This window comes from Trachemys scripta, chromosome 7, assembly GCF_013100865.1.
Source record: "Trachemys scripta elegans isolate TJP31775 chromosome 7, CAS_Tse_1.0, whole genome shotgun sequence".
Taxonomy (NCBI): domain Eukaryota; kingdom Metazoa; phylum Chordata; order Testudines; family Emydidae; genus Trachemys; species Trachemys scripta.
In genome coordinates this window covers 52,620,448-52,646,134 of record NC_048304.1, presented here as the reverse complement: position 1 = coordinate 52,646,134, position 25,687 = coordinate 52,620,448, and the positions used below count along the sequence as shown (strand labels likewise).

At 45.9% G+C, this 25,687-nt stretch overlaps 1 protein-coding gene across 3 annotated transcripts in view; it reads right to left on the bottom strand.

The window, feature by feature from the left end:
- Positions 1-25,687, bottom strand: part of FANCD2 (FA complementation group D2) — a 216,818-nt gene that overhangs the window by 123,805 nt on the left and 67,326 nt on the right. For all 3 annotated transcript variants that reach the window (XR_004646377.1, XM_034775009.1, XM_034775010.1), the window contains exons 17-26: positions 25,056-25,187; positions 22,215-22,322; positions 19,587-19,696; positions 17,508-17,568; positions 16,836-16,961; positions 4,157-4,230; positions 3,906-4,052; positions 1,773-1,873; positions 1,286-1,401; positions 466-574 (exon numbers count right to left, since the gene is read on the bottom strand). Coding sequence is in view for 2 of the 3 variants with exons in the window: in XM_034775009.1 (XP_034630900.1) it covers positions 466-574; positions 1,286-1,401; positions 1,773-1,873; positions 3,906-4,052; positions 4,157-4,230; positions 16,836-16,961; positions 17,508-17,568; positions 19,587-19,696; positions 22,215-22,322; positions 25,056-25,187 (1,084 nt within the window). In the remaining variant the exon portion in view is untranslated. The remainder of the gene's footprint in view (positions 1-465; positions 575-1,285; positions 1,402-1,772; positions 1,874-3,905; positions 4,053-4,156; positions 4,231-16,835; positions 16,962-17,507; positions 17,569-19,586; positions 19,697-22,214; positions 22,323-25,055; positions 25,188-25,687) is intronic.

The window sequence follows — 25,687 nt, the reverse complement described above, 5'->3', positions numbered from 1 at the left end:
CTCAACAAGACAGGATTCTGGAGTCCCAAGCTGGCAGGGAAAACGGGTGACAGTCCCTAGGGGGTCTCTGTGACCAAACCCGTCACAAAGGTATTGCCACCCTTATTTCTGCGCAGCCTTCAGAGCTGGGAGGCCAGAAAGCAGCGGCTATTGGCCTGGCACCCAGCTCTGAAGGCAGCGCCCTGCCAGCAGCAGCAAAGAAGTAAGGGTGGCAATATCATACCATACCAGCTCTAAAGGCAGAGCCGCCTCCAGCAGCAGCACAGAAGTAAGGATGGCATGGTATGGTATTGCCACCCTTATTTCTAGGCTGCTGCATGTAGAGCTGGACGGCCAGAGAATGGTGACTGCTGACTGAGGGCCCAGCATAATTCAGAGAATAACTATACAAGGCACTTAGCCATGCAGAATTCCCGGGAGCGAATTCTCACTCGGACTCTGGATCCTGTATTCTGCACAGCTCACCTGCTAAGCACTTTCCGAGCATGTTCTGTAGCTCAGTGATGTTCTGTAATCGAGTCAAAACTTTCCCTTTCATCTCAAGGTCCTGTTGCTGACAGAAGGCATTCACGACCTATAGATACAAACCATACTCATTAGCAACAAAAGGGGCACTATTCAGTAATTAATTTCTCCTGCCTGAGTAACATCTACTAGTCCTGAACATCTGGGTGACTCCATTCACACAGGCAGTTTGTATCTCTGAATCCAGGCTGCACAGAAAAACCCATCTCTTCAGAATTCCACCAGAAAAAAACTACCAAAGCAGCAATGCCCATGTCACAGAAGCAACTACTGGACAGCCTTTTAGACATGTTTACAAAGAGGGACTGGTGGACATGTTAATTAGGGGAGAGAAATTAACGCAGGATGCATTTGTCTATCCCAAAGGACCGGGACAAGTGACAACCAGGAAGCCATCCACCAGGAAGGGACATGAATTGTAAACAGCGCTCCCTGTGAAGCCCCTTACATCTGGTCTTCACTACAGAATCCCTGAAATCTGAAAGAGAGTGCCTAGGGCATGGGGGTCTGTGCCCACCAACTCCCTTCTGCCCTGGGGGGTGAGCAGGGAGGAGATGCAGGGATTTGTGCCCACCCAACTGCCCCCCCTGCATTGGAGGGGCTGGACAGGTTCATGGGGACCTGGGCCTGCCAACTCCCCCACTGCACAGATGGCATGTTATAAGCCTGTTAGAAGGGGATTACAATACAAAATTCTGTAGCACAGTGAGGTATGAAGTGAGCACTGGAAGGCCCAGCCTCTTTCTGCAGCTCCACTCACCTCACGGAACCAATTAAGTGAATGGAATAAGAGCGAGCACAGGAATTCCCTTTCCTGCTTGGCTAAGGAGTCCAACTTCCCTTCTATCTCCAAGTCAGTCAGGTGTAGGGGACAGCCTGTAACAGAGCAGGAATAGGGCTGCTTGAACTCTGCTTGCCAGGCTCAGTTAGCATGACACCCAGCTCTGGCACTCTCACTCACTCAGCTTCCCTTTGTGTGGAGAATGCTTTATTCCCATTTCATGCACTGTACCAACCACCGCACTGAGCACTGTTGAACTCAACCTCCCACCTGAGGAAATCGAGCCCAGCCAACCACCTCCCTCAGGTAAGAGAGCAGCCCACCATGTTCAGGGGGGGTAACACAACACCACAATCTCTCCTGCACCAGTCCTGGGGGGGCCCTGCCAAGACTGCAGAGATTGTTGGCAGAACTAGGGCAGGTAGGCTGGCTCAGACAGGTAGAGCTCAATGGCTATTCCCTATACCTAGCAAGGCATCGATCTCCTCCATGCTCCCATTGTGTTGCTCCGTCGTGTAAAGCCTCAGCAATCGGAAAGAGGGAGACAGACACTCTGGAGACACTATCCTGGGAAAAGAAGAGATAGAATGCAGAAAACAGCCTACCACCCACCAGGGGAACCTCAAGAAAGAAAAACATTTCCTGTCCCTATGAAGCCACTTTGCCCATTTGTAATATTCTGCCCCTGCGAGTTTGCAGGGCAGAAAAGCACCAATGTCACAATCACAGTAAAAGTGCCCCCAATGCAGTCCCCCGGGGTAAGAAGTTTAGCATTGAAAGTTGCTAGCATTTGTATATGTAGTGGAGTGTATTGTGGGAAGGGTTGAAAGTGTGAGTGTGGAGTGAAAGATTCCTTTGCAGGTTGCGAGAGGCCGAAGGGGGAGGAAGGGAGAAGGGAACGGGTTAACCCGATGCTCCAGCTAGGTCCGAAGATAAGATGCTAACTCCAGCCCAAGGCCACGGCACACAACCCACTCTCGGCTGCCTGCCAAGAAAGACAGGGGCCTGGATTCCAACCCCAACCAGCCATAAAAAAGAAAAATTCGGCTGAACAGAACTGCAGGGGCTGCAAAAACTAGTGAGACAGTGAAGGCCAGCAAGGGGAAAAACAACAGTGTCATGTCCCTAAAGCCGGTGTGTTTTAAAAAAGCTAAAAAAGCCACAAAAGGCCAGTTTAAACTGGTGCAAAAAGCAAGGGGAACAAAGGTCCCTAAACAAAATGCCCCCCAAAAACCCCAAAACTTAAAACCCTCCTAAAAGCTGAAGCAAATCGGAGATCAACAGCGGACCCTGAACGGCCTGTGCACAGGACAGAACTCTCGTCCACCCTTCCCCCTCTTCTTCTTATGTTACACCCAGGTTTGGCCAGCCGTGGGTTGTGCGTGTGCGAGTATGAAAGTGGGTTAGGGCACGGGCACTAACGCTTTCTTCCTTCCTCCAAGTAACACGGAAAGCACCCAACACTCACCGCTGTTATTTAATTAATAAAGCTTTAAAATTAGTCACTTGGTGTGCTCCTTCATCTCCTCCCCTAACAATCCTGCGGCCTCACCCTAATCACCTGACGCCCCAGGCAGATTGATGATAAAAATCTGTCACACCATGGTTAACTTTTCTCCCTCAGCTTCGCTCCCAAATAAAGTCCTTGATCTCAAATGTTTAGAATAAAGTTCCACAGGTAGAAAAGAAGCTGTACTTGAACAGATCAAATCAGACCAGGGTCCATCTAATCCAGCATCCGGGCAATACCAAATGAGTCAGAGGAAGGTGTGAGAAGCTGTGAAGTGTGGAGGAGAAATTTCCTCCCAACTCCCTCAGTCACTGGTTGCTTTTGCCCTGAGGGAGGAGGGCTTATGTACCTCCTAAAAGTGTTTTTTACACTAATATAACTCTGGATTTTCTGGTTATTCATGTCAAAATGTCAAATTCTCTTTTGAACCCAAAAAAGTTCCTGGCCTCAACGATCTCTTGGGGCAGTAAGTTCCCATGCTGAATATAGGTTGGTAAAAATTAATTCCTTTTATCAGGATTAACTTTGCTGTCTTTCTGTTTCAGTGGATGTCTTGTTGTGTTAGGAGAAGGAATAAAAAAGGAGCACTCAATTATATACCTCTATCACACTTCCTCCAGCTCCTCTCTAAACTAAATCTATCTATGGTACTTAATATCAACCCCAATTCTACAGTACACAATCTTTGTTATATTTATTATTACAACATCTCCAGGAGGCAGGGAAGTGCCATTTTCCCCATTGTACAAATGGGGAACTGAGGCAAAGGGAGACTAAGCAGCTTGCCAAAGGTAGCACAGGGAGTCTGTGGCAGAGCAGGGAATAGCACCCAGGTCTCCTGAGTCCCAGGCTAGCACTCAAACCACTGTATCATCCTGCCTCTCCCACACCACACAGTCCCAGACATCTTCAACGACAAGAAATGGACAAGAATACAGGCTCCTACCTAACTTTTCTGTATATTTATTTGATAGGCATTTAGGGAGGCAGAGCTGTGACCAGAATTTATGGTGCATGGCCCTAAGAGGAAAGAACATCACTGCAATTTATTGGACAGTGAAATGATTTTAAAAGGAAGGCATCACTTACTTTTTACCCTGGTTCCTAGTTGTATTTTCATCAACACTCTTGCCAAGCCAGTTCTGTGACAGCAGTGGCAATAGGTTGATAACAATTGTTCCCTGACTCTCATCTTCATCCAGGTTATACAAGGACTTCACTGGGAACAGGTGAACACTGCAGAGAAACCAGTTGTCAGTCGCGCTCATCATCATGTTAGCAAATTCAGCTATTGACAATAAATACTATTAGCATTAACACTTAGCACTTCTCTAGCATACCCATCAACTGCAGGAGTGAGATCTACAACAAAGTCATTGGAAAAGTCCTCCACCACACTCTTCCCAATCCGTTCCTGGAAGAAAGAGAACCACAGCTTAGCATGGGGGCTAGTGAAAGGAGCTGCACAGGGAGTACAGAAAGGAGCGGTGTGATAAATAGTGGTGGGGTAGCTCCCTTTCATGGATACCCAGCCAGCCAGCTAACTGTAAAATCCCTCTTGGTAGCTGTTCTCTGCTTGCTTTACCTGTAAAGGGTTAAAAGTCGCCCAGGTAAAGAAAAGAAAGTGGGAACCTGACCAAAAGAGCCAATGGGAAGGTAGAACTTTTTAAAATTGGGGGAGAAAAATCTTTCCCTTTGTCTGTTGTTCTCTGGGCTGCAGGGACAAACAGCAGCAATGCTATAAGCAGAAATGCTGTGTAAGGTTTGAACCAGGTATGAAAAAATATTTTCCATACCTAGAAGAAATAATTTAGATAAGGAATGTTTAGTTAGGTTTATTTCTTATTTTGGCTTGTGGATCTCCTCTGTGTTAACCCCAGATGCTTTTGTTTGCTTGTAACCTTTAAGCTGAACCCTCAAAAAAAGCTATTTTGCGTACTTAATTTTTGTAATTGTTTCTTTTAAGATCTAGCAAAAAGCCCAAGTTCCAGATGTATTTTTCCCCCTTTTTGTTTTTAATAAAATTTACCCTTTTTAAGAACAGGATTGGATTTTTGGTGTCATAAGAGGTTTGTGCATGTTGTTTGATTAGCTGATCACCACAGCTAGTCTCCTTTGTTTTCTTTCTCAGCTCTTCCCCAGAGGGGTGTGTGTGTGAAAGGGCTTGAGGGTACCCCACAGGGAGGAATTCCCAAGTGCTCCTTCCTGGGTTCAAAGGGGGTTTTTTGCATTTGGGTGGCGTTTACCAGGCCAAGGTCAGAGAGAAGCTGTAACCTTGGCAGTTTAATACAAGCCTGGAGTTGCAAGTATTAATTTTTAAAATCCTTGCAGGGCCCCACTTCCTGCACTCGAGGGGCCAGAGGGGGGATTCAGCCTTGACATGATGGCAGAGCAGTGGGATCACTTTGAACCAGAAGCACAGACCTCAGGATTTTAAAAGGACACATTTTTCCTTTTGGCTGCTTGAAAGCCAGGGAGTTTTCTTTTTTTCTCTCTTTACTTTTCTTTGCGGCCTGGGGGGGGAACAGGCAGGCAGAGGGTTCTGCCTGCCAAGCCAGGCAGTCCAACAAGCAGTTTATTTTTTTTTTCTTTTCTAACTTTGTGGCAACGAAATAGTTAGGCTAAAGTAGGACAGCCTGTGCATGAGGTTGAGGTCAGGCACTGAAATCCTAGAAAAAACAGTCTTCTCAAAGCGGCACACCATGGAGAATACAGACCCAGATCAAGCCCAGACATCCAGCTTCATGACAGAAATGCAGGGAGCGGATGGGGGAAAGGGGACTTCCCAGGGGGGAAGGGTCAGCCCTCCCCAATCCAAGATCCAGGTGCCAAGCTGGAGGGATGCCCTTAACCCAGACCAAGTTCTGACTGCAGAAGACAAGGATTTCTTCCTACAGATGATGCGCTTGGAAGCGGAGGACAAAAGAGAGGCGAAGCGCTTGGAGTTGGAAGCGCAGGAGAGGAGAGAGGCAAAGCGCTTGGAAGTGGAAATGCAGGCAATGTGCTTGGAGGCGGAGTTAAAGCTCAAGCACTTAGAGCTGGAAAGGGCTAAGCTGGGTCTAACAGGTAACCTTAACAGTCCTTCTCCAGGTACCGCTCCCCATTTCAAGAAATTCCCCACATACAAGATAGGCGATAATACAGAAGCCTTCTTAGAAAGTTTCAAAAGGGCCTCCCTTGGGTACAACACCCCTTAGACCAGTATATGGTGGAGCTGAGGCCGTAACTCAGTGGCCAGTTAGCAGAGGTGGCAGCTGAAATGCCTAAAGAACACTTGAACGAATATGAACTTTTTAAACAAAAGGCCAAAATTAGAATGGGGCTAACACCCGAGCATGCCCATTGGCGGTTTGAAGCCCTAAAGTGGAAACCAAACGTGGCATTTTCCCAACATGCCTACCACATTGTAAAAAAATTGGGATGCCTGGATATCAGGAGCAAATGTTAAATCTTGGGAAGATCTGTCTCTCCTAATGCAAATGGAGCAGTTCTTAGAGGGTGTTCCTGAGGAAATAGAAAGGTACATCCTAGATGGGAAGCCCAAAACTGTAATTGAGGTGCGGGAGATCGGAACCAAATGAGTGGAGGTGGCGGAGAAGAAGAAAGCTAGTTGCAGTTGGATCGGATACAAGAAGGGGCAACCCAAGACGACACCTCACCATCGGGGTCAGCCCAAAGCCCCATCTAGCCAGGAGGCGCCCTCCACACAGCCAGCGAGACCCCAGATGCCCTCTCACCCAACCATCCCACTCTCCAACCACCCACCTCGCCCCAGCCCCCAGTCTGCTGGGCGATGCTTCAAATGTAATGAACTGGGGCACGTGAAGGCCAACTGCTCCAAGAGCACCAGCCAACTACAACTCATCACCCCAGAGTCCCACCAAGAGCCTTCAAGCCCAGATGTTTCGCAAATACCCCCAGAGTGAAGGGAAACTGAGTGTGAGCAGGAGGAAGATTACTGCGTGGAGAGACACTGGAGCACAAGTGTCAGCTATCCACCAATCCCTGGTGGACCCCAAATTCATCAACCCAGAGGCCCAAGCGACGGCATAACCCCTTACAGCCAACTCTTTTAACTTGCCTACAGCCAGGTTGCCTGTCCAGTACAAGGGCTGGTCAGGAATATGGACTTTTGCAGTCTATGACGATTATCCCATTCCCATGCTGCTGGGAGAAGACTTAGCCAACCATGTGAGGCTAACAAAAAGGGTGGGGATGGTCACCCACAGCCAGGCTAAGCAAGCCTAAGTCCATTCCTGAGCCTCCTACAGTGACCCAGCCAGGGTGGTGGAACCAAACCCCAAACCAGAGTCTATGGCAGCAGTTGTAAATCCAGTTCTTGGGACCCAGCCAGAACCTGCCCAAGAATTGGAACTGGGGGAGCAGTCAGCACCAGAGCCCGTGCTTGCAACCCCACCAAAGTCTGGGGAGTCAGAACCAAAGGGCGGCACTGAGCCTGCACCTACAACAGCAGCTAAACCAGCGCAAGAGGCTCAATCAGAGCCTGAAATACCACCTAGTGAACCAGCGGAGAGCGGTTCACAGTCAACGGAAACAACCCCATCACCTGCATCGCTTCCAATGGGACCAAGCCCAAGATCACAACCTAGCAAGGAACTAACATCTCCAGCATCAAGGGAGCAGTTCCAGGCAGAGCAGGAAGCAGATGAGAGACTCAAGGGAGCTTGGACAGCGGCATGGAGCGACCCGCCTCTCAGCTCTTCTAATAGGTCCCGGTTTATTATAGGAGGAGGACTCTTATACAAGGAGACCCTTTCTGGTGGGCACAAGGAGGACTGGCATCCTCAGAAACAGTTGATAGTTCCAACTAAGTATAGGGAAAAGCTCTTGATCTTAGCCCACCATCACCCTAGTGGCCATGCTGGGGTGAATAGGACCAAAGAATGGGGAAGTCATTCCACTGGGAGGGAATGGACAAGGACGTTTCTACCTATGTCCAGTCTTGTGAGGGGTGCCAGAGGGTGGGAAAGCCCCAAGACCAGGTCAAGGCCCCTTCTCCAGCCACTCCCCATCATTGAGGTTCTATTTCAGCATGTAGCTGTGGATATTCCGGGTCCTTTCCCGAAGAAGACACCCAGAGGAAAGCTGTACATACCGACTTTCATGGATTTTGCCACCCGATGGCCACAAACAGTAGCTCTAAGCAATACCAGGGCTAAAAGTGTGAGCCAGGCATTGGCAGACATTTTTGCCAGGGGAGGTTGGCCCTCCGACATCCTTTCAGATTCGGGAACTAACTTCCTAGCAGGGACCATGAAATGTTTTTGGGAAGCTCATGGGATGAACCACTTGGTTGCAACTCTTTACCACCATCAAACAAATAGCCTGGTGGAGAAATTTAATGGGACTTTGGGGGCCATGATACGTAAATTTGTGAATGAGCACTCCAATGATTGGGACCTAGTGTTGCAGCAGTTGCTCTTTGCCTACAGGGCTGTACCACATCCCAATTTGGGATTTTCACCCTTTGAACTCGTTTATGGCCACGATGTTAAGGGGCCATTACAGTTGGTGAAGCAGCAATGGGAGGGGGTTACATCTTCTCCAGGAACTAACATTTTGGACTTTGTAACCAACCTGAAAAACACCCTCAAAGACTCTCTAGCCCTTGCTTGAGAAAACCTACAGGTTGCTCAACAAAAGCAAAAGGCCTGCTATGATAAACATGCCAGAGAGCGTTCCTTCGGATTAGGTGACCAAGTCATGGTCCTGAAAGTGCTCCAGGCCAATAAGATGGAAGTGTCATGGGAGGGGCCATTTATGGTCTGAGAGTGCCTGGGAGCTGTTAATTACCTCATAGCATTCCCGGACCCTACCCTAAAACCTAAAGTATACCATGTTAATTCTCTAAAGCCCTTTTATTCCCGAGAAATCAAGGTTCTCCAGTTTACAGCCCAGGAGAGAGACGATGCTGAGTGGCCTGAAGGAGTCTACTATGACAGAAAAAATAACGGTGGCGTGGAAGAGGTGAGCCTTCCCATAACCCTTGGGCATAAGCAACGACAGCAAATCCAGGAGCTGTGCACCAGCTTCACGCCAATATTTACAGCCACCCCAGAATGGACAGAACGGGCATACCACTCCATTAACACAGGTGATGCTTGCCCAATTAGAGACCAACCCTACTGGATGGCGCCTCAAGCCAAAACCACAATGAAAGGGAAATCAAGGACATGTTACAAATGGGTGTAATTCGCTTCTCTGAAAGTGCATGGGCCTCTCCGGTGGTTCTGGTTCCCAAACCAGATGGGGAAATCCACTTTTGTGTTGACTACCATAAACTAAATGCTGTAACTCGCTCACAAAACTATCCAATGCCAGATGAGCTATTGGAGAAACTGGGACATGCCCAGTTCATCTCCACCTTAGACTTAACTAAGAGGTACTGGAAAGTGCCGCTAGATGACCCAGCCAAGGAAAGGTCAGCCTTCATCACCCATGTAAAGCTGTATGAATTTAATGTGCTCCCTTTCGGACTGCAAAATGCACTCGCCACCTTCCAGAGATTGGTAGATAACTTTATGGTTGGATTATGGGAATTTGCAGTCGCCTACCTCAACGATGTAGCTATATTCTCAGATTCATGGGCAGAACACCTGGAACACCTCCAAGCTGACTTCCAGAGCATAAGGGAGGCAGGATTAACTGTTAAGGCCAAAAAGTGTAAAATAGGCCTAAACAAGGTAACGTACCTTGGAAACCAGGTGGGTCAAGGTACTATCAAACCCCTACAGGTTAAGGTAAATGTTATCCAAAATTGGCCTGTCCCTAAATCAAAGAAGCAGGTCCAATCCTTCTTGGGCTTGACCGGTATTACCGACGATTTGTACCAAACTACAGCCAAATTGCCACCCCCACTGACAGACCTGACCAGGAAAAAACAAAACAACCAAATGTAGTTCAGTGGACGGAGATGTGTCAGAAAGCCTTTAACCAGCTTAAAGCGGCCCTTATGCCTGATCCTGTACTGAGGGCCCCAGACTTCAACCAACCGTTCATTGTAACTACCGATGCGGTCTAGCATGGTGTGGGAGCAGTTTTAATGGAGGAAGGACCAGATCAACAATTCCATCCTGTCGTGTTCCTCAGCAAAAAACTTTCTGAGAGGGAAAGCTACTGGTCAGTCTCAGAAAAAGAATGATACGCCATGGTGCATGCTCTGAAGAAGCTATGCCCATACATTTGGAGACAGCAGTTCCATCTGCAGACTGACCATGCTGCACTGAAGTGGCTTCACACAGTAAAAGAGACTAACAAAAAACTTCTTCAGTAGAGTTTAGCTCTTCAAGATTTTAGTTTTGAAATACAACACATTTCAGGAGCCTCTAACAAGTGGCTGATGCACTCTCCCAGGAAGGTTTCCCAGAATCAGCAGGGTAAAAACATCCCTGTATTCTAAGTCATTGTAGTCCTTAGAATGTTTAGTTCTTCATGTAATTATTAGTAAAATTAGAGGTGCATGTATCTTATTAACTCTGTTTCCTAAACCTTCAGGAAGAAATCCCAGCCTGACCCAGGCTGGCCAGCACTGTCTTTGATTTGGGAAGCGTGTGATAAAGTGGTGGGGTAGCTCCCTTTGATGGACACCCAGCCAGCCAGTTAGCTTTAAAATCTCTCTTGGGGGCTGTTTTCTGCTTGCTTTACCTGTAAAGGGTTAAAAGTCCCCCAGGTAAAGAAAAGGAAGTGGAAACCTGACCAAAAGAGCCAATGGGAAAGTAGAACTTTTTAAAATTGGGGAAAAAAAACTTTCCATTTGTCTGTTGTTCTCTGGGCTGCAGGGACACAGAGCAGCAATGCTATAAGCAGAAATACTCCTTAAGGTTTAAACCAGGTATGAAAAAGTATTTTCCATACCTAGAAGAAATAATTTGGATAGGGAATGTTTAATTAGACGCTATCAGGTTTATTTCTGATCTTGGCTTGTGGATCTCCTCTGTATTAACCCCAGATGCTTTTGTTTGCTTGTAACCTTTAAGCTGAACCCCCAAAAAAGCTATTTTGGGTGCTTAATTTTTGTAATTGTTTCTTTTAAGATCTAGCAAAAAGCCCAAGTTCCAGATGCATTTTTTTCCCTTTTTGTTTTTAATAAAATTTACCCTTTTTAAGAACAGGATTGGATTTTTGGTGTCCTAAGAGGTTTGTGCATGTTGTCTGATTAGCTGATAAAACAAAGGAAATTAGCTGTTGCTCTTTTCTCAGCTCTTCCCCAGAGGGGGGGAGAAGGGGCTTAAGGGTACCCCACAGGGAGGAATTCCCAAGTGCTCCTTTCTGGGTTCAAACGGGTTTTTTTGCATTTGGGTGGTGGCAGCATTTACCAAGCCAAGGTCAGAGAGAAGCTGTAACCTTGGGAGTTTAATACAAGCCTGGAGTGGCAAGTATTAATTTTTAAAATCCTTGCAGGCCCCCACTTCCTGCACTCTAGGGGCCAGAGTGGGGATTCTGCCTTGACAAGCGGTTACCCACCTTGAGCAGTAACTGGAGTTCTTCAAGATGTGTGTCCCCATGGGTGTTCCACTTCAGCTGCACCTGAATCCTATGGCTTGGATCAGAGATTTTTGGTAACGGTGCCCATTCCGCCCAGACATGCACCCCACACATCCTTGTGCTCTGCACAAAGGCTATATGGAGCTGTGTGGGCGAACCTCCCTCAGTTCCTTCCTCACCCTCAAGGGAGTCTCCAAAGCAGAGGGGAAGGAGGGTGACTAGTGAAGACCCTACAAGGACACAAGGTGAGTAACCTCTCCTTCTTCTTTGAGTAGTGTCCCTGTGGGTGCTCCACTTCAGGTGACTCCCAACAAGTAGTTCCCTAAGGTTCGGAGCAGAGTCCAATACAGAAGAGAGAACTGCATTGCCTACAGCAGCATGTGATTTTGCACCATGGCATAATGATTAGAAGAGGTATGAAGAGAAGACCAAGGTGCCGTTCCACAGATGTCTGCAACTGGTACATCCTTAGATAAGGCTATAGACCTAGAATGTGCTATCAACTCTTGACGAGGATTGGACATGAGTTCTGTCACAATAAGTCTCAGTACAACTAGAGATCCACCTTGAGAACCTCTGTTTCAAAACAGACAAACCTTTGTTTCTCTCTGCAATTGGTACAAGTAGCCCAGGAGATTTTCTAAATGGTTTGGTCCTGTCTAGGCAAAAGGCTAATGCCCTCCTGACATCTAGAGTATAGAATATAGGTTCTTGACTAATCTGATGCAGTCTTGGAAAGAAAACCAGGGGATGTATAATTTGATTAATGTGAAATTCTGAGAACGGTTTAGGTATGAATCTTGGATGGGCCCATAGCGACACTTTTTCTCTGGCGAATGCCATAAATGGAAGGGGTCCACCATTAAAGCCCCCAATTCTCCTATCCTTTGGGCAGAAGTGATTGCTACCAGAAAGGCTGTTTTCACAGATAAATCTAACAAACAAAAACACGTAGCTAGTGGTTCAAATAGATGCTTCATGAGGCAATTAAGGACTAGGTGCAGGTCCCAGCTAGGAGTGGAGACTCTGATTGTGGGAAGATATTAGACCAGGGGTCTCAAACTCCTGGCCCGCGGGCCATCTGTGGCCCGAGAACCTCCCCATTGCGGCCTGCGGAGGAGAGACACGAGGAGAGACGCAGGCAGACATGCTGCAGACAATGTCCGCTGTAGACACTACCCCCCGTAGCTCCCATTGGCTGGGAGAGAGGGACAGAGATATCATTATTAGTTGCTGGGCAGAGTCAGCCATGGAGGCAGCATCATTAGTTACTGGCCAGAGTCAGCATCACTTTTTTCCACAGTAAATATAAACAAGTCAAAATACCAAACACAACTATCTGATGCACACCTTGCTGCAATCCTGAAGGTTTCAATTGCTCAGTCACGGAGGCCAAACATCAACAAACTGACAGAACTGAAACGTTGCCAGGTGTCTGGCAAACACTAAAAACTCTCTGGCAGGCGAAGAATTGTACAAAGTTGTATGACAGCTTTATTATTTCTAAGAAATTCAAATTAAAATATACAATATAAACGTTTTCTTTTCTGAACACCATCTACAGTGACATTATTGGTCCACTGGGAGGATTTGAGGACTGGCACTGGCCCTAAGGTAAATTAAGTTTGAGACCCCTGCATTAGACAAACCTGTTAGGAATCTTGATGTAGTTGCATGAGCGAACAGCGAAAAAAACCCTATGGTTTTGTTATTGTATGTTATTGCTGCTAAGTGTACTCTGATGCAATTAACAGAAGACCCAATGTCTTCAATTTCAGTGGGCAATCCAATACCCAGGGAAGAGGAGAGCGAGTTGGCAAAATCCAATGACTGTTACACTGAAGATATTATCATTTCCATTTCTGGAGGGAAGTATTTCTTATAGATGGTTTTCTACTATTTAATACAATTTGTTGTTCGTCTGAGGAACAGGATATCCCTATTCCTGCGAACCACTGAGGTACCATGCTTGGCGTCTCAGATTCTGCAAGCTGGGGTGAAGTGTTCGACCAGCACTCAGTTAGTAGGTGAGGACTGATTGAAAGATTCCATGAAGGACAAGAGGTGTGTCTGATTAGATAGGGATACCAGACTTGTCTTGGCCACATTGGTGCAATCAGTATGACTCTGGCCTGATCTTGTTTAATCTTGTTGAGAACCTTCAATAGTAACAGTGTCGGTGGATACATGTGGAGAAGTCCTTTCGTCCAGGAAATGAGAAATGTGTCTCATACAGATATGGGATCGAGCATATCCAGAACAACAATGGATGCATTTTGCATTGGCTGCCATGGCAAACATATCGACCTTGAGGAACCCCCAAGCTAAGAAAATCATGTGGAGAACTCTGGAATTCAATTCCTATTCATAATTTAGAAAGAAATGTCTGCTGAGGTCATCTGCCATGGTGTTCTGAATACCTGAGACATATGAAGCTGAGATGACTATGTGGCTGACTACATGAATGGCTATGCACCAATTCCAGAGTTTTATTGTTCCAGCACAGAGTGATGGGGAACGTATACCTCCTTAATGGCTGATATAATATATGCATGCTACATTGTCTGTCATTATCTTTTCTAACTTTGATCTGATTAGAAGCAGAAAATGAAGGTAAACATTTTTGACTGCTCTCAATGCCAAAAGGTTTATGTAGAGAAGCAACCATTTGCTCTATGCCTGGCATTCCCAGGCAAAATAACGAAGATGACAACTCTAGGAAGGGGAAGTTCTTAACAACTATCTAACTATATCTAGAAATAAAAAGATATAATTTTTTCAGAGAGAGATAAAGGGGAAAAAACGAACGAGAATAACTGTTCCAACACTATAAACACTGGAAGGTAAATAACTATAAACTAATTGTTCTAGGTAAATGCTAAGCATTAGAAAACAGGCACACGTTGTAGCCTCTGTCTCAGGCTGAGGGCAGCTGAAAAGGAACGATGTGTAGTTCACCCACACAGCTCCATATAGCCTCAGCACAGGTCATGAGGATTTATGGAGTGCATGCATGGGCTAAATGGGCACCGCTACCGAAAATCTCCGATCAAAGGCGCAGGCACACCTGAAGTGGGCTGCCCACAGAGACACTACTCAAAGATGAAGGAAACATTACTCAGGCACTCTCCCTGCTCAGAGCTGTAGCCAGCGTTCCTCCTTCTTTGTCAGTTGTTCCTTCGGTACAAATTAAACTGTGATCAAATCTGAAGATGACCCCAAACAAGAGTGGCAACAGATACAAAGGAGAGCAGAACCAAACTAAAGAGTCCTGGAGAGAACAGAGCAGGCTGCAAGGAGCCATGGAACCTGGGCAAGGGAAAGGAAATGAACAGCTGAGAGACAAAACTGGGATTTTGCTAAGCAGCTGCAGCGAATATCTTCTCTACTTACTACTCTCTTAATATGCATTCTGCATGCAACCAAGCCTTCTAGTTGCAGCAGGGGAGCCATGGGACTGGGAGAAGTGGCATCCATGATAAGGTTTTTGTCTGAAGACCTTACCCACAGTATGTCAAATGCTGCATGTCATGCAAACTGGATCCCATGCACTTTACACCATTAAATCATCAGCGATGGCTGAGGGAGAGAGAAATGAATGGGATTGGACGAGGGGTAGAGAGCTAATCCAACAGTTTGGGGGGAGTAGGAAAGTTCCAAGAAATTACACATAGGAAACAGCTGAACAAATGCCTACGGTAGAGGTGGGGATCTTAATTGGTTTCCAGTATCTCTTTCTCCCTGGAAAGGGAAGAGCATTCTCTTCCCCCTGCATTTCATACACTTATGTGGCCCAGTGGCCAGAGCATTGGATTGGGACCGAAGAGACCTGGGTCCTATTCCCAGATACACCATGTGACCTTGGGCCAATCACTACCCAGTCTGTGGCTCAGCTTCCCTAGCCCTAAAATGCTAGTCACTGCCTTTGAAATGAAAAGTGCTATGAAATCACTAGATATTATTGTGATTATTCTCCCATGTCCTTGATTCAGTTTGACTCGGCTACTGTGGAGGGGAAGGTCTCTGCCACATCCAGATATTTTAAGAAGATTATCGCACTATCCAGCTTTCCTGTCTGCTGCTGCCTGTTCCCCACCCCTTTACACAGGCTAACATGCACCCAGCACCCACAGGTTATTCTAGAGCAGGGATTCTCAACCTTTTTCTTTCTGAGGCTAACCCAACATGCTATAAAAAGCCCTGGGCTCTCTAGCAGTGGGGTTTATCAGGCTGTGGCCACCCAAAGACAGATGAACACCTCCATTGACAGATTCTGTGCAGGATGATCGTTCCTCTCTCCACGGCAAGCTGTGTTTGATGCAGAATTCTAGGTTACTTGGGGCCCCCAGCTCTCAGGCGGCCACTCTGCTGCTACTGCTCACAACAGTGGTTTGTTCTTCTTCCATCTCCCAACTACACAGGCCTTGTCTTCAATGGGGAAGGGGATGAAGGGGGAGAGTGGGTTGCTCAAGATAAAATCCCAGTGAAGACAAGGCAGTGTGTAGACTTCACATGAACTGGCAGGTTGAATTACAGACTAGGCTCCCCATAGTTTTACCTTTACCTGCTAACATGTGAGAACTCCAAACCATCTCATCTGGGCTAGGATTTTACCTAATATTAGCTGACTCCAGGTAAGAACACACTTTTTCCTAATGATAACACAGCCACAGAGGCTTCAAAGCAGAACGCAAGGTCATCTCTGCAACCCTCAGCCAATGGCACTAAATACTCTGGATTTTCAGCACTGGCTAATGAACTATGGTTGCTGTGGTCTTGGTACTTGCGTCCAAGAATCACAGCACAGCCAAGTTCAACCCTCCTCACAATACCAGTCCTGCCTCCTGTGCCCCAACAGCACAAGACCACCCCCACAATAGCTCCCCCATGGTCTCATATTCCCCACCAACCACCCTCCCAACTCCCAATCTGACCTGCTACCTTCCCCAGTAGGCACAGTAGAAGGGAAAGCAGGGTTTGGAAAAGCTCCCAAGTAAGGGGAAAGGCAGGGTCAATCGAGACTCTCTGCAGGCAGAAGTCCCAACTTGCTCCCCCACCAAGCAGCCCAAACAGTCCCATGGTATCTCCTTCAAACCCTTGGATATTAGAGAGACCTGCATGTTTAAAGGGATGACAAGTAAAAAAAAAAAAAAAAAAAGTTTCAGGTTCCATCTCTGTCCTTGATCCCCCCCTGCTATGTCTGGTACATTTACAACCACACTTGCTATTTTTAAAAAGGTTTCTCTCTCCACTGTTGGTGTATGCCTTTCACACAGCCACAACAGACCACTCTGGGTATGCAGACAAAAAAGTAAACAAGCTGAAAGACTGGATTTTCCATCTAATCTCAGTCAGTTACAGGAATCCTAGGTGTCACCTGTAGCAACAACAGGAATAACTTTTTCAGACAGGAATGTGATTCTTACACAGATGCTGTCCCATAATGCCTGGTTAACCTGCATGTCACCAAAGGGTTAGTATAATTGACTGAATACAAACCACTCTACAACATACCAGAATTTGTGAATCCAAATTCCCTTTCTGTTTCTCAATCAAGTTGGCAAGTTCATCATAATACAGAGCCAAGGCCTCAGGACTTTGCTCACAGCAGTAGCTCACCAGATCGAGCAAGATGGAGAGCTGCAAAGAAGGACCAATGACAGGGGGATAATACATACCCTACCCACCAGCTTGATCAGACACAGGCAGGATCCACAGCTCCCCCTTCTCCACCTCCCAAACTCTCCCACTGAGCCACAACCCCCACAAACCCCTGCCTTGCCCCTCTCACTGACATACAAACCCCACAAGCTGCTGCCTTTCTCCACCCACCTGACCGCTCGTATTACGTATTTGTGTTACGGCACTGACTAGCAGCCCCAGTCATGGGCCAGGACCCCATTCTGCCAGGCACTGTTGAACTCCTCGGAGGAAAGTGGTTACAGACCACGCACAGACCCTATCTTCCCCCAAAGGGCCTTTCATTCTCCTCTCTGCAGACACACAAACCTGCCTTATCCCATTCCTGGGCCCTGCACTGACACAAATAGCCCATTCGTCCAGTGGGATCCTGACCTCTCCACAGAGACACATTCCTCTGCCTTTCACCCCCCTTCCCGGCACAATCCTCTGGCAACAGCATGGACTCCAGTCTCCCTTCAGCACACGCAGTGTCCTGGCACTCACCTGTCTGCAGTGCTCTTCACTTTGCTGCGTTCTCTCCAATGAACACCCGTCTTCTTTACGTCTGAAATCAACAAGCTCTTTTCACTGCAGAGTACACTATACAGCGAGATGCTCAAACCTGTTTATACTAAGATACAGGGCTCCCTGCCCTGGAAGAATTACTCATGGGAAAGATGGGCCTACCACAAAGGCACATGCCTAAATGCCACTGCCTAGGCCCAAGCGCTTCTTCAGCCCAGTTTTAAGTGTCAGCACAGACAGGAAATGGCAGAGAGTAATAGGGAGATTCTTGGAGCATCATTAAAAAGTGCTCTTGTTTCCACTGTCAGAATTGTAGACATAAGACTGTTGATTAACCTAAAGGATGGCTAGGGCTTTACTGTCTATGGAAAGTTCAGGTGAATCATTGGAGCACATATGAACATAAGAACAGCCATACTGGGTCAGACCAAAGGTCCATCTAGCCCAATATCCTGTTTTCCGACTGCCCAATGCCAGGTGCCCCAGAGGGAATGAATAGAACAGGTAATCACCAAGTGATCCATCCCCTGTTGCCCATTCCCAGCTTCTGGCAAACAGGGGCTGGGGACACCATCCCTGTCCATCCTGCCTAATAGCCATTGCACACACAATGCAATACTTCACAGGGGGTAAGAATTTTCAATAGCAAAGAGAAACTTTACAGGAAGACAATAGAACCATTGTAAAGTAGCAGTGTATTAATCTGCTTTGCAGATCTCCAATGCACACTCCCCACCAACATGCCCTGCTAGAATATCAAGCCTACTTTACAGTGTCCTTTTCATTAGGTGCTCTAGAGACAGTGTTATGCAGAAGAGCACCTTTGAGAGCTGCTGTTGGGAAGTGTGCTGGCTCATGGGCCTGGAGAGACAGCTAGACTGGGCTTTTCTCTCCATGTAACATAACAGTGAGATCACTTTTTGAAGACAACCAAGTGAGTGAATTGTGTGATCCTTCACTTTATGCTGTGACCTTCTAAGTGAGCCCTGGGGCTTTCAGCAGCTCTGAAAAGTTACATAGGAAGTGTGCTAGATGTTAAATGGAACTCAAATAAAAAGCCATTTAAACTAATTCTGAAGCCTCTTGTTCCAGGTATGATCGCTTAACAGTCCCCCTGGCTGTGCCCACTGCCCTGCATACTCAGCATATAGTGCCCACATCCCTGCACAAGAAATTCATAGATTATAAAGCCTGAAGGCACTATTGTGATCAGTCTGATCTGCCTGAATTAATTTTTATTTGAACTAGAACAAAACTTTTAGAAAAACACCCAATTTTGATTTAAAAATTCCAAATGATTGAGAATCCACCACAAACCTTGGTAAATGGTTCACCATTAGAAAGTTGTACCTTATTTCCAGTCTGAATTTGTCTAGCTTCAACTTTCAGCCACTGGCACTTCTTACACGTTTGTCTATTAGACTTAAGAGCACTCTATTATCAAACTTCAGTTCCGCACGTAGATATTATAAACTGCGATCAAGTCACCCATTAACCTTCTATTTGATAAACTAAATAGACTGAGTTCCTTGAGTCTCTCATTATAAGGCATGTTTTTCAATCCTGTTCTCTGAACCCTCTCCAATTTATCAAAATCCATCTTGAACTGTGGACACCAGAACAGGACACAGCATTCCAGCAGCAGTAACACCAGTGACAAATACAGAGATCATATAACTTCTCTACTCCTACTCAAGAATCCAGTTTTTACATCCAAGGATTGTATTTGCCACAGAAGCTCATGTTGCACTGACTGTCTACCACGATCCCAAATCTGTTCCTGTCACAACTCCTTCTAATGCTGATCCAGGCATCTCAGAAACAGCATTATCAGGAAAGCAGTGGCAGGACCAGCAGCAGGAGAGCACCTTTTCAAGGGATACACGGGACAATAGTGTGCAAAAAATGTTTTTCAGTGTTTTTCTTCCAGTGAGCCTTAGAGTGACCACCACAAATGATGTGACTCTTCCATTTCTCCTCCCCTCTTACTAGCTCTGGTTATAGCAGTCTGGCTAGAGCAGGTTAAATGACAGTTGACAGGTTCTATTCCTTCCCCACCTCTTTGCTGCCATGCTGCCTGCCACGGTAATAGCACCAATAATCCCCATTTGTTTATACTTTGGAACAGTGCTAGACAGCCACTTCCTGATCACCATATGCATATCGTCCTGCAGAGAGAGAGAGAGAGAGAGAGAATGAATGAGGCATTACAAGTAGTCACCATGTATGCATTTGTGTGTGTTAATGGTACTGCTGTGAATATCTCACTTTTCAACATGTCTGTCCTCAAAGCTTGCAATAGAGCTCATTTACTTCCCTGTTAATTTCCTTCACACAACACGGCAGCCAGACCGTGTGAAGTACATCCTTGTAAGGGAAAATACATGTTGCGACTGACTAACAGCAACCCAATACAACAGGGCGGTGAGTTTCAGCTGGCCTGTCCAGTTGAGTGTACCCCAACTCTCTAATGTCATAAATTGCATCTAAAAGGTGTCAAATAAGATATCAGTAGAAAGCTAATATCGAACTGATCATCAATATCATTGGGTGGTGTATGTAAGGATGACAAATATATATTTAGAATTATGTTATCAAAGTGTGCCTGCCAGGCAGGGCTGAAGTTACCCCACACTAGACATAGCAATGTGGTTCTGCCACTTTGAAGTTATTTTCCAAGTTACATTAAGAAATAATGGGAATGCAATTTACAAAGAAGGTAAACAGGACCAGCAAGCCAATAAGGGGAGGAGATAGCCACTCAGCATCATGGCAGGGAGAGGGGAGCGTAGGAACAGATCAATTTGCATTTTAGCAAACACCAGCGGGTGAAAAACCCAGTATGGAACGTCCTTTACCAGGAGACTCCATGTCGCCTACCTCACAGCTTGAATAAACTTTTATTTGGGGGAAACCCTTCAGAAGAATCCATTTCAAAGGTTCACTGGACTATAAAAGAGGGGCAAAGAACCCCAAGTAGCTTAAGAAGAGAAAGAAACCAAGCACTTTGGATCTTGTGGGAGATCCTGGTCAGACGGGTGCTCAACCATCTTGCTGGAAGGTAGATTGGTAAGCAAACTATCTTGAACAAAGACTGCAGCTTGTTGAGTTAAGTCTTAGCCATTAGAAAGTGTATTTCACTTTTATTCGCTTGTAACCATTTCTAACACTATCCTTGATATCTGAACTCACTTAAAATCATATTTCCTTTTATTAATAAACTTGTTTTACTTTTAATCTAAACTGACCCAGTTCTGTATCTGAACTGAAGTGATAGAGTATACTCCAGTTAAAATGATAAGCTGAGCACATTTTGTCACTTTAGAGGAGCAAACAAACATCATTTCTCTGAGCATTCCAGCAGAGGACTGGATACTTCAGAGAAGATGGTTTGGGGGAAATTTGGGACAGAGTGTGTTGGGGTCATCCCTGCATAAGGTAACTGGGTGACAAAGCATACAGTGGGGTGGTTGTGTTGTAGACAGGCTGCTGGAGTCAGAACTGCTTAACACAGAGACACTCAGTGCATGCTTCTTTGTAGATTATCAGTGTCCTGGTGGTGAATCACAGCAGCAGAGCATTAAAAGCACTCAGAATACAGGGAAGGCAGTGACACAGTCCTTCACTGTCTGGGTTGCACTCTGGAATGTGACAGTGACCTCCTTTACTATGGGGACACTGGCCACACATCCACAGTTAAAGATGCAACCAATATTCCAAAATTAGGCTTGTTTTGACCTTTGTTCTAGTTATTTAGTTGAAGGAGCTATTAGTCCAGATTTTTTCTGTTTTTAATGAAAGTGTTCAGAAGGATATTTTTATTTGCAGGCTCTATACTGTTTCTAAGGTCAGGTCTCACAATTTCCAATTTTCACAATGAAATAAATGTACTCAAGATTTTTCAGCTACTTTTGCCTGACCACTGCCTCATTGACGGGTATGAAAATTCAGACCTATGTATTTGAACATGCTGTTGTTACAGTGTAATTGACTTGTTCCCTGGGATGCTGTATAGGCAGCTGGAAGTCAATTCAGACATAAAATGGATTTGGTAACACACATTTGTCCTCTAGAGTTTTAGATATCAAACTACAGATAACAAAGCTCTGAAGTCTTACACTTCACTGCAGCGATGCAGCAGAGAAAATACTCCTTTGAGGAGGGTAACTCTTTAGGAGCGGAGTCTCTTTTGTTTCTGTCTTGCAAACCTTAAGTGGCCTGTTGGAGAGAAGCTTCCTGCAGCAGACCTACTGGGGGTGCAGTAGCTGAGCTATGCTTCCTGAAGAATGCCTACGGTGTGTAGAAGCCAAGTTCTGCTACTGTACCCCTCAGAATGTGTGCATGAAGGGAGTGTCTCTCCAGTGGAACTAATCAGGTGTGCGGTAGCAGCAGGGAGTTCCTTCTGTGTGGAAGACGAATGAGCTCCACAGGAGAAAAGTCTGGAGCAGGAAAGGGGCTCACAACCATCAAACTTGGGGGGGGGGTAAAGGGAGGAAATTTTAAAATTAAAAAGGTACTGTGTACCAGAAATCCCCACATGCAAGAGGGCTGTACAGGCTGCACCATCCTGGGCCTGCTGCTGCTGTCTCCACAACACACAAGCTCTGCAAACTAGCACAGCAAAGGGAGAAAGACCAGGGACTTGCTTCCTTCCTGTCCCCATTGTCTCTCTCCCCCTCCACTTACCTGAATATAGCTGTCTTCCTGCCTCTGGCTGAATGCCAACTCGCCAAGAATGTAGAAGAGTTTCCGAATTTGCTGTGGATTCAGTTTCTCCGTATAGTCTAAAATGTTCTGTAATAGAGAAGTGTCAAAGTAGCCACAATACTCTGACAGGTCCTTCTCACACTCCAAATAGCACATCTGATTGTCAGTAACAACAATTGCTACCACTGTGAATTCAAATTAAAGAAGCATCCATGCATATGTCACCTCTGGGCTACATTACTGCAATTCCCCATGACTGAGGCCGAAAGGGAAGACATGCAAAATGTAGCTGCTCGCTTCCTCCATGGCTTTGGTCACTAGGAGCATGTTAAATCTGTGCTCCAGTCCTTCTACTGACACCCATTCTGCTTCCATTACCACTTTAAGGCTTTGATCCTAGTTTCCAAAGCAGGTCCCAAGTGCATTAATGATCATGGTGGGATGGAGAATAATATGGAAAATGATATAATGCCATTGTATAAATCAGTGGCGTGGCTTCATCTGGATACTATGTGCAGCACTTGACACCCCATCTCTGAATGGATATTGCAGAACTAACGGAGGTTCAGAGAAGGGTGAAGAGCTTTATGGAGGATTCTTGCTAAAATCTCTAAACATTCTGTCTGTGTTGAGCATGCTCTATCCCCATAGAGATCCCTATGTGCCAAATACACTAAGCATCCTTGACTTCTACAGAGCTCACCACCTGCCTAATGCACAAAATATGCTCCCCAGACTCCACTGAGCCTCATACAGATTAGGCATAAAGCTAAAGCTCTGGGTTGGTTGCGATGCACTACTGCTGCTATCTCACAGTTTGGCTTAGGGGAGGGTGTATTGGGTTGGCATTAGGAGGAGACCATAAATTTATTATTGAGCAAATTCTAACAGCCCTACCTCCAAAGACAGGCATATATAATTTCCCTCCATTTAATGAGGGGGTAAGCGAGAGGTTGCACGAGGTCACTTGTGGCGGAGCTGAGAATAGAACATGGGTCTCTAACATGGCAGAGCCAAGCCTCACCCATTCAGCCACGCGTCAGGCACAATGTGCCAAATCTAAGTGCTTTGCTGTGTTGTCTATAACCACTAGACCATACTCCCCCCCAAAGCCAAGAATAGACTGCAGAATTACCAACATTCCCCTGCTGTCTAATAAATAATTATGTAAGCTACTTGCAAAGGTGCACTGCATTCCCCCTAATGATTGGTCCACAGAGGGTATTAGGCTGTTATCCTCAGAGTCTAACAGTTGTTCCTTAGCTGGAATGGTAGAGGTCTCTGCTGTGGATACAAAGGTCCAGCACATGCAAGGGTAAATATGGTTCCTCATGAAGGAATTTCTGATTTTTTTTTTCATTTTCCTTTTTAAAAATCCTAGCAAGTTACATACAAAAACCCTATATTAAAAAGAACATTATGACTGCAAAGTCAAGCCATTCTCAGTTAGGAAATGCTTGATTTAAGATTGCCTACACAACTAATTTGGTCGTCCTGCATGTGGGCCCCATTCAGGGTACAGGATGGGCAGTGGTTCTGTCCCTGTTAGCCAAGTCCATTATAACGTATATGCACAAGGAAACCAAATTAAGGTTGCATGGGCAACCTTTTTTCTGACACTTTAACTTTTGAGGGCTGGACTTTATAACCTTAATGTTCTTTTACCAACTTTTTTAAAAATGCAATTTGTTTTTTGTATTTTTTAACAAACACAAAAAACAGAAATTCCATCACAAGGAATCATATTGATCCCCCAACTTGGGTCATCACAGGATTTGGATCTTGAGATCCACAGCACAGACCTCTATCACTTGTGCTAACGAAGAAACTGGTAGCATCAATAGGTTGTTATTCTCAGTGTGGGTCAGGCACTAGAGGAAGATGAGAGCCACACACTTTGCCAGTGGGTTTCAGAGCTATCTGCCAGAAAGCAGACATCTAGAGACTCAGGACTCTTGGGTTCAATTCCAAGTTTTAGATGGGAATGTGCTCTAGATCTTTCTGGCCCTGCACTCCCCATGCCACAAGCTTGTCGTTGTCTCCCACACCTACCTCCATTTCCTGCATCCTCTCCATATCGCCTCCCAGGCTCCTACCTCATCCCCACCCCTATTCTTATCCTCCCACTCCCCTATACTCCCAAGCTCTCATCCCCAACATGAAACAGCAGTAGGTCAAATCACACTAGAGAACTTTTAGTGTGCAGCAGCAGGGTCCACACAGTTAGTGCATGATATATTGGAGTGCTGTAGATTTACACCTGTAACAGGACAGCTGGGCCCTGTGCTAGAGCAGGTGCTCCCAGCTGAGCTAATTAGAGGTGCAAGAGCTGTACCTGGGCTGGAAGGGGAACCGCAGAGAAAAGCTTCAGGGAGAGAGGGTATCTGCAGTCATCCCCGAGGACAGGAGTTGGGGCTGGGTAACAAGACCCAGCCGAAAGTTTTGATATTCTTTTGGGAGAAGGCAAGTCAGGCCTTGCATTTTCTCCAGCTGCTCTGAGACCAGGAAGGGGCAGTACCTCAGGAAGGAGGAGCTGTACCCAGCTTAAGGCTGGGTGGAAGATTTTTTTGTATTTGTTTTTGGTACTCTGTGTTAATAAAAAACAGATTCCCAAGAAAGGCTGTAATTGGATGAGAATAATGGTGTGGCATTTTTGAGGGACCCTGAAACAGAGGAAACGAAGGGCACTGTAGAGCAACCTCTGGCCATGATGGGGTGCCCAGGAGACAGCCTACCCTGTTACAACACCCAGCTTTCCACACACTAACTCATCCTATAGACAAGCCCTAAGTGTGGACCATTCACAAGCAGATACACTACCTTCACAAAGGTGGCATAGCGTATCAATGAGGAGGTATGCAGAGTCACCAGGTCAGTGAGCACATCCAGAGAAATGTCCATTTCTACATCATTTCCACCGCAAACGTGAGTCACCAATGCACTCACAACTTCCTGAAGGAAAAACCCACAAGAAACCAAGAGTGAAAAGCAAATAGAAAAATATCTGTTCTGTACCAGAAGACCCTTGGGACAACAACAAAGTATATGGTACACCATATAGGATGACAAACAAATAACAAGTCCATCATAAATTAAAGGAAAGGGCTAGGGATCCATGAGCTTAGATGAGAATTCATCTCTTTTGCCTTGGGCTCAGTACAGCTTTAATATTGTGGATTACTCCATCCTTTGAGACTGCTTCCATAGCTATGCAGTTGTATATGGTGTGACACTGCACCCCATATTCTTCGCAGTGATATTATTATGATATGATTATGACATAATTATAATGTATTTTATGCAAGATAAGTCATGTGAGGTGTCACTGGAAAGCTTATGATTTGCTGAACATGATTATCTTATTTGTATGCATGTATCATTTTTGTATCTGGAGTTATGAATATTGACTATGTATCTGTATTTCAAATGTAGTTACACCTGGGTAACGCCCA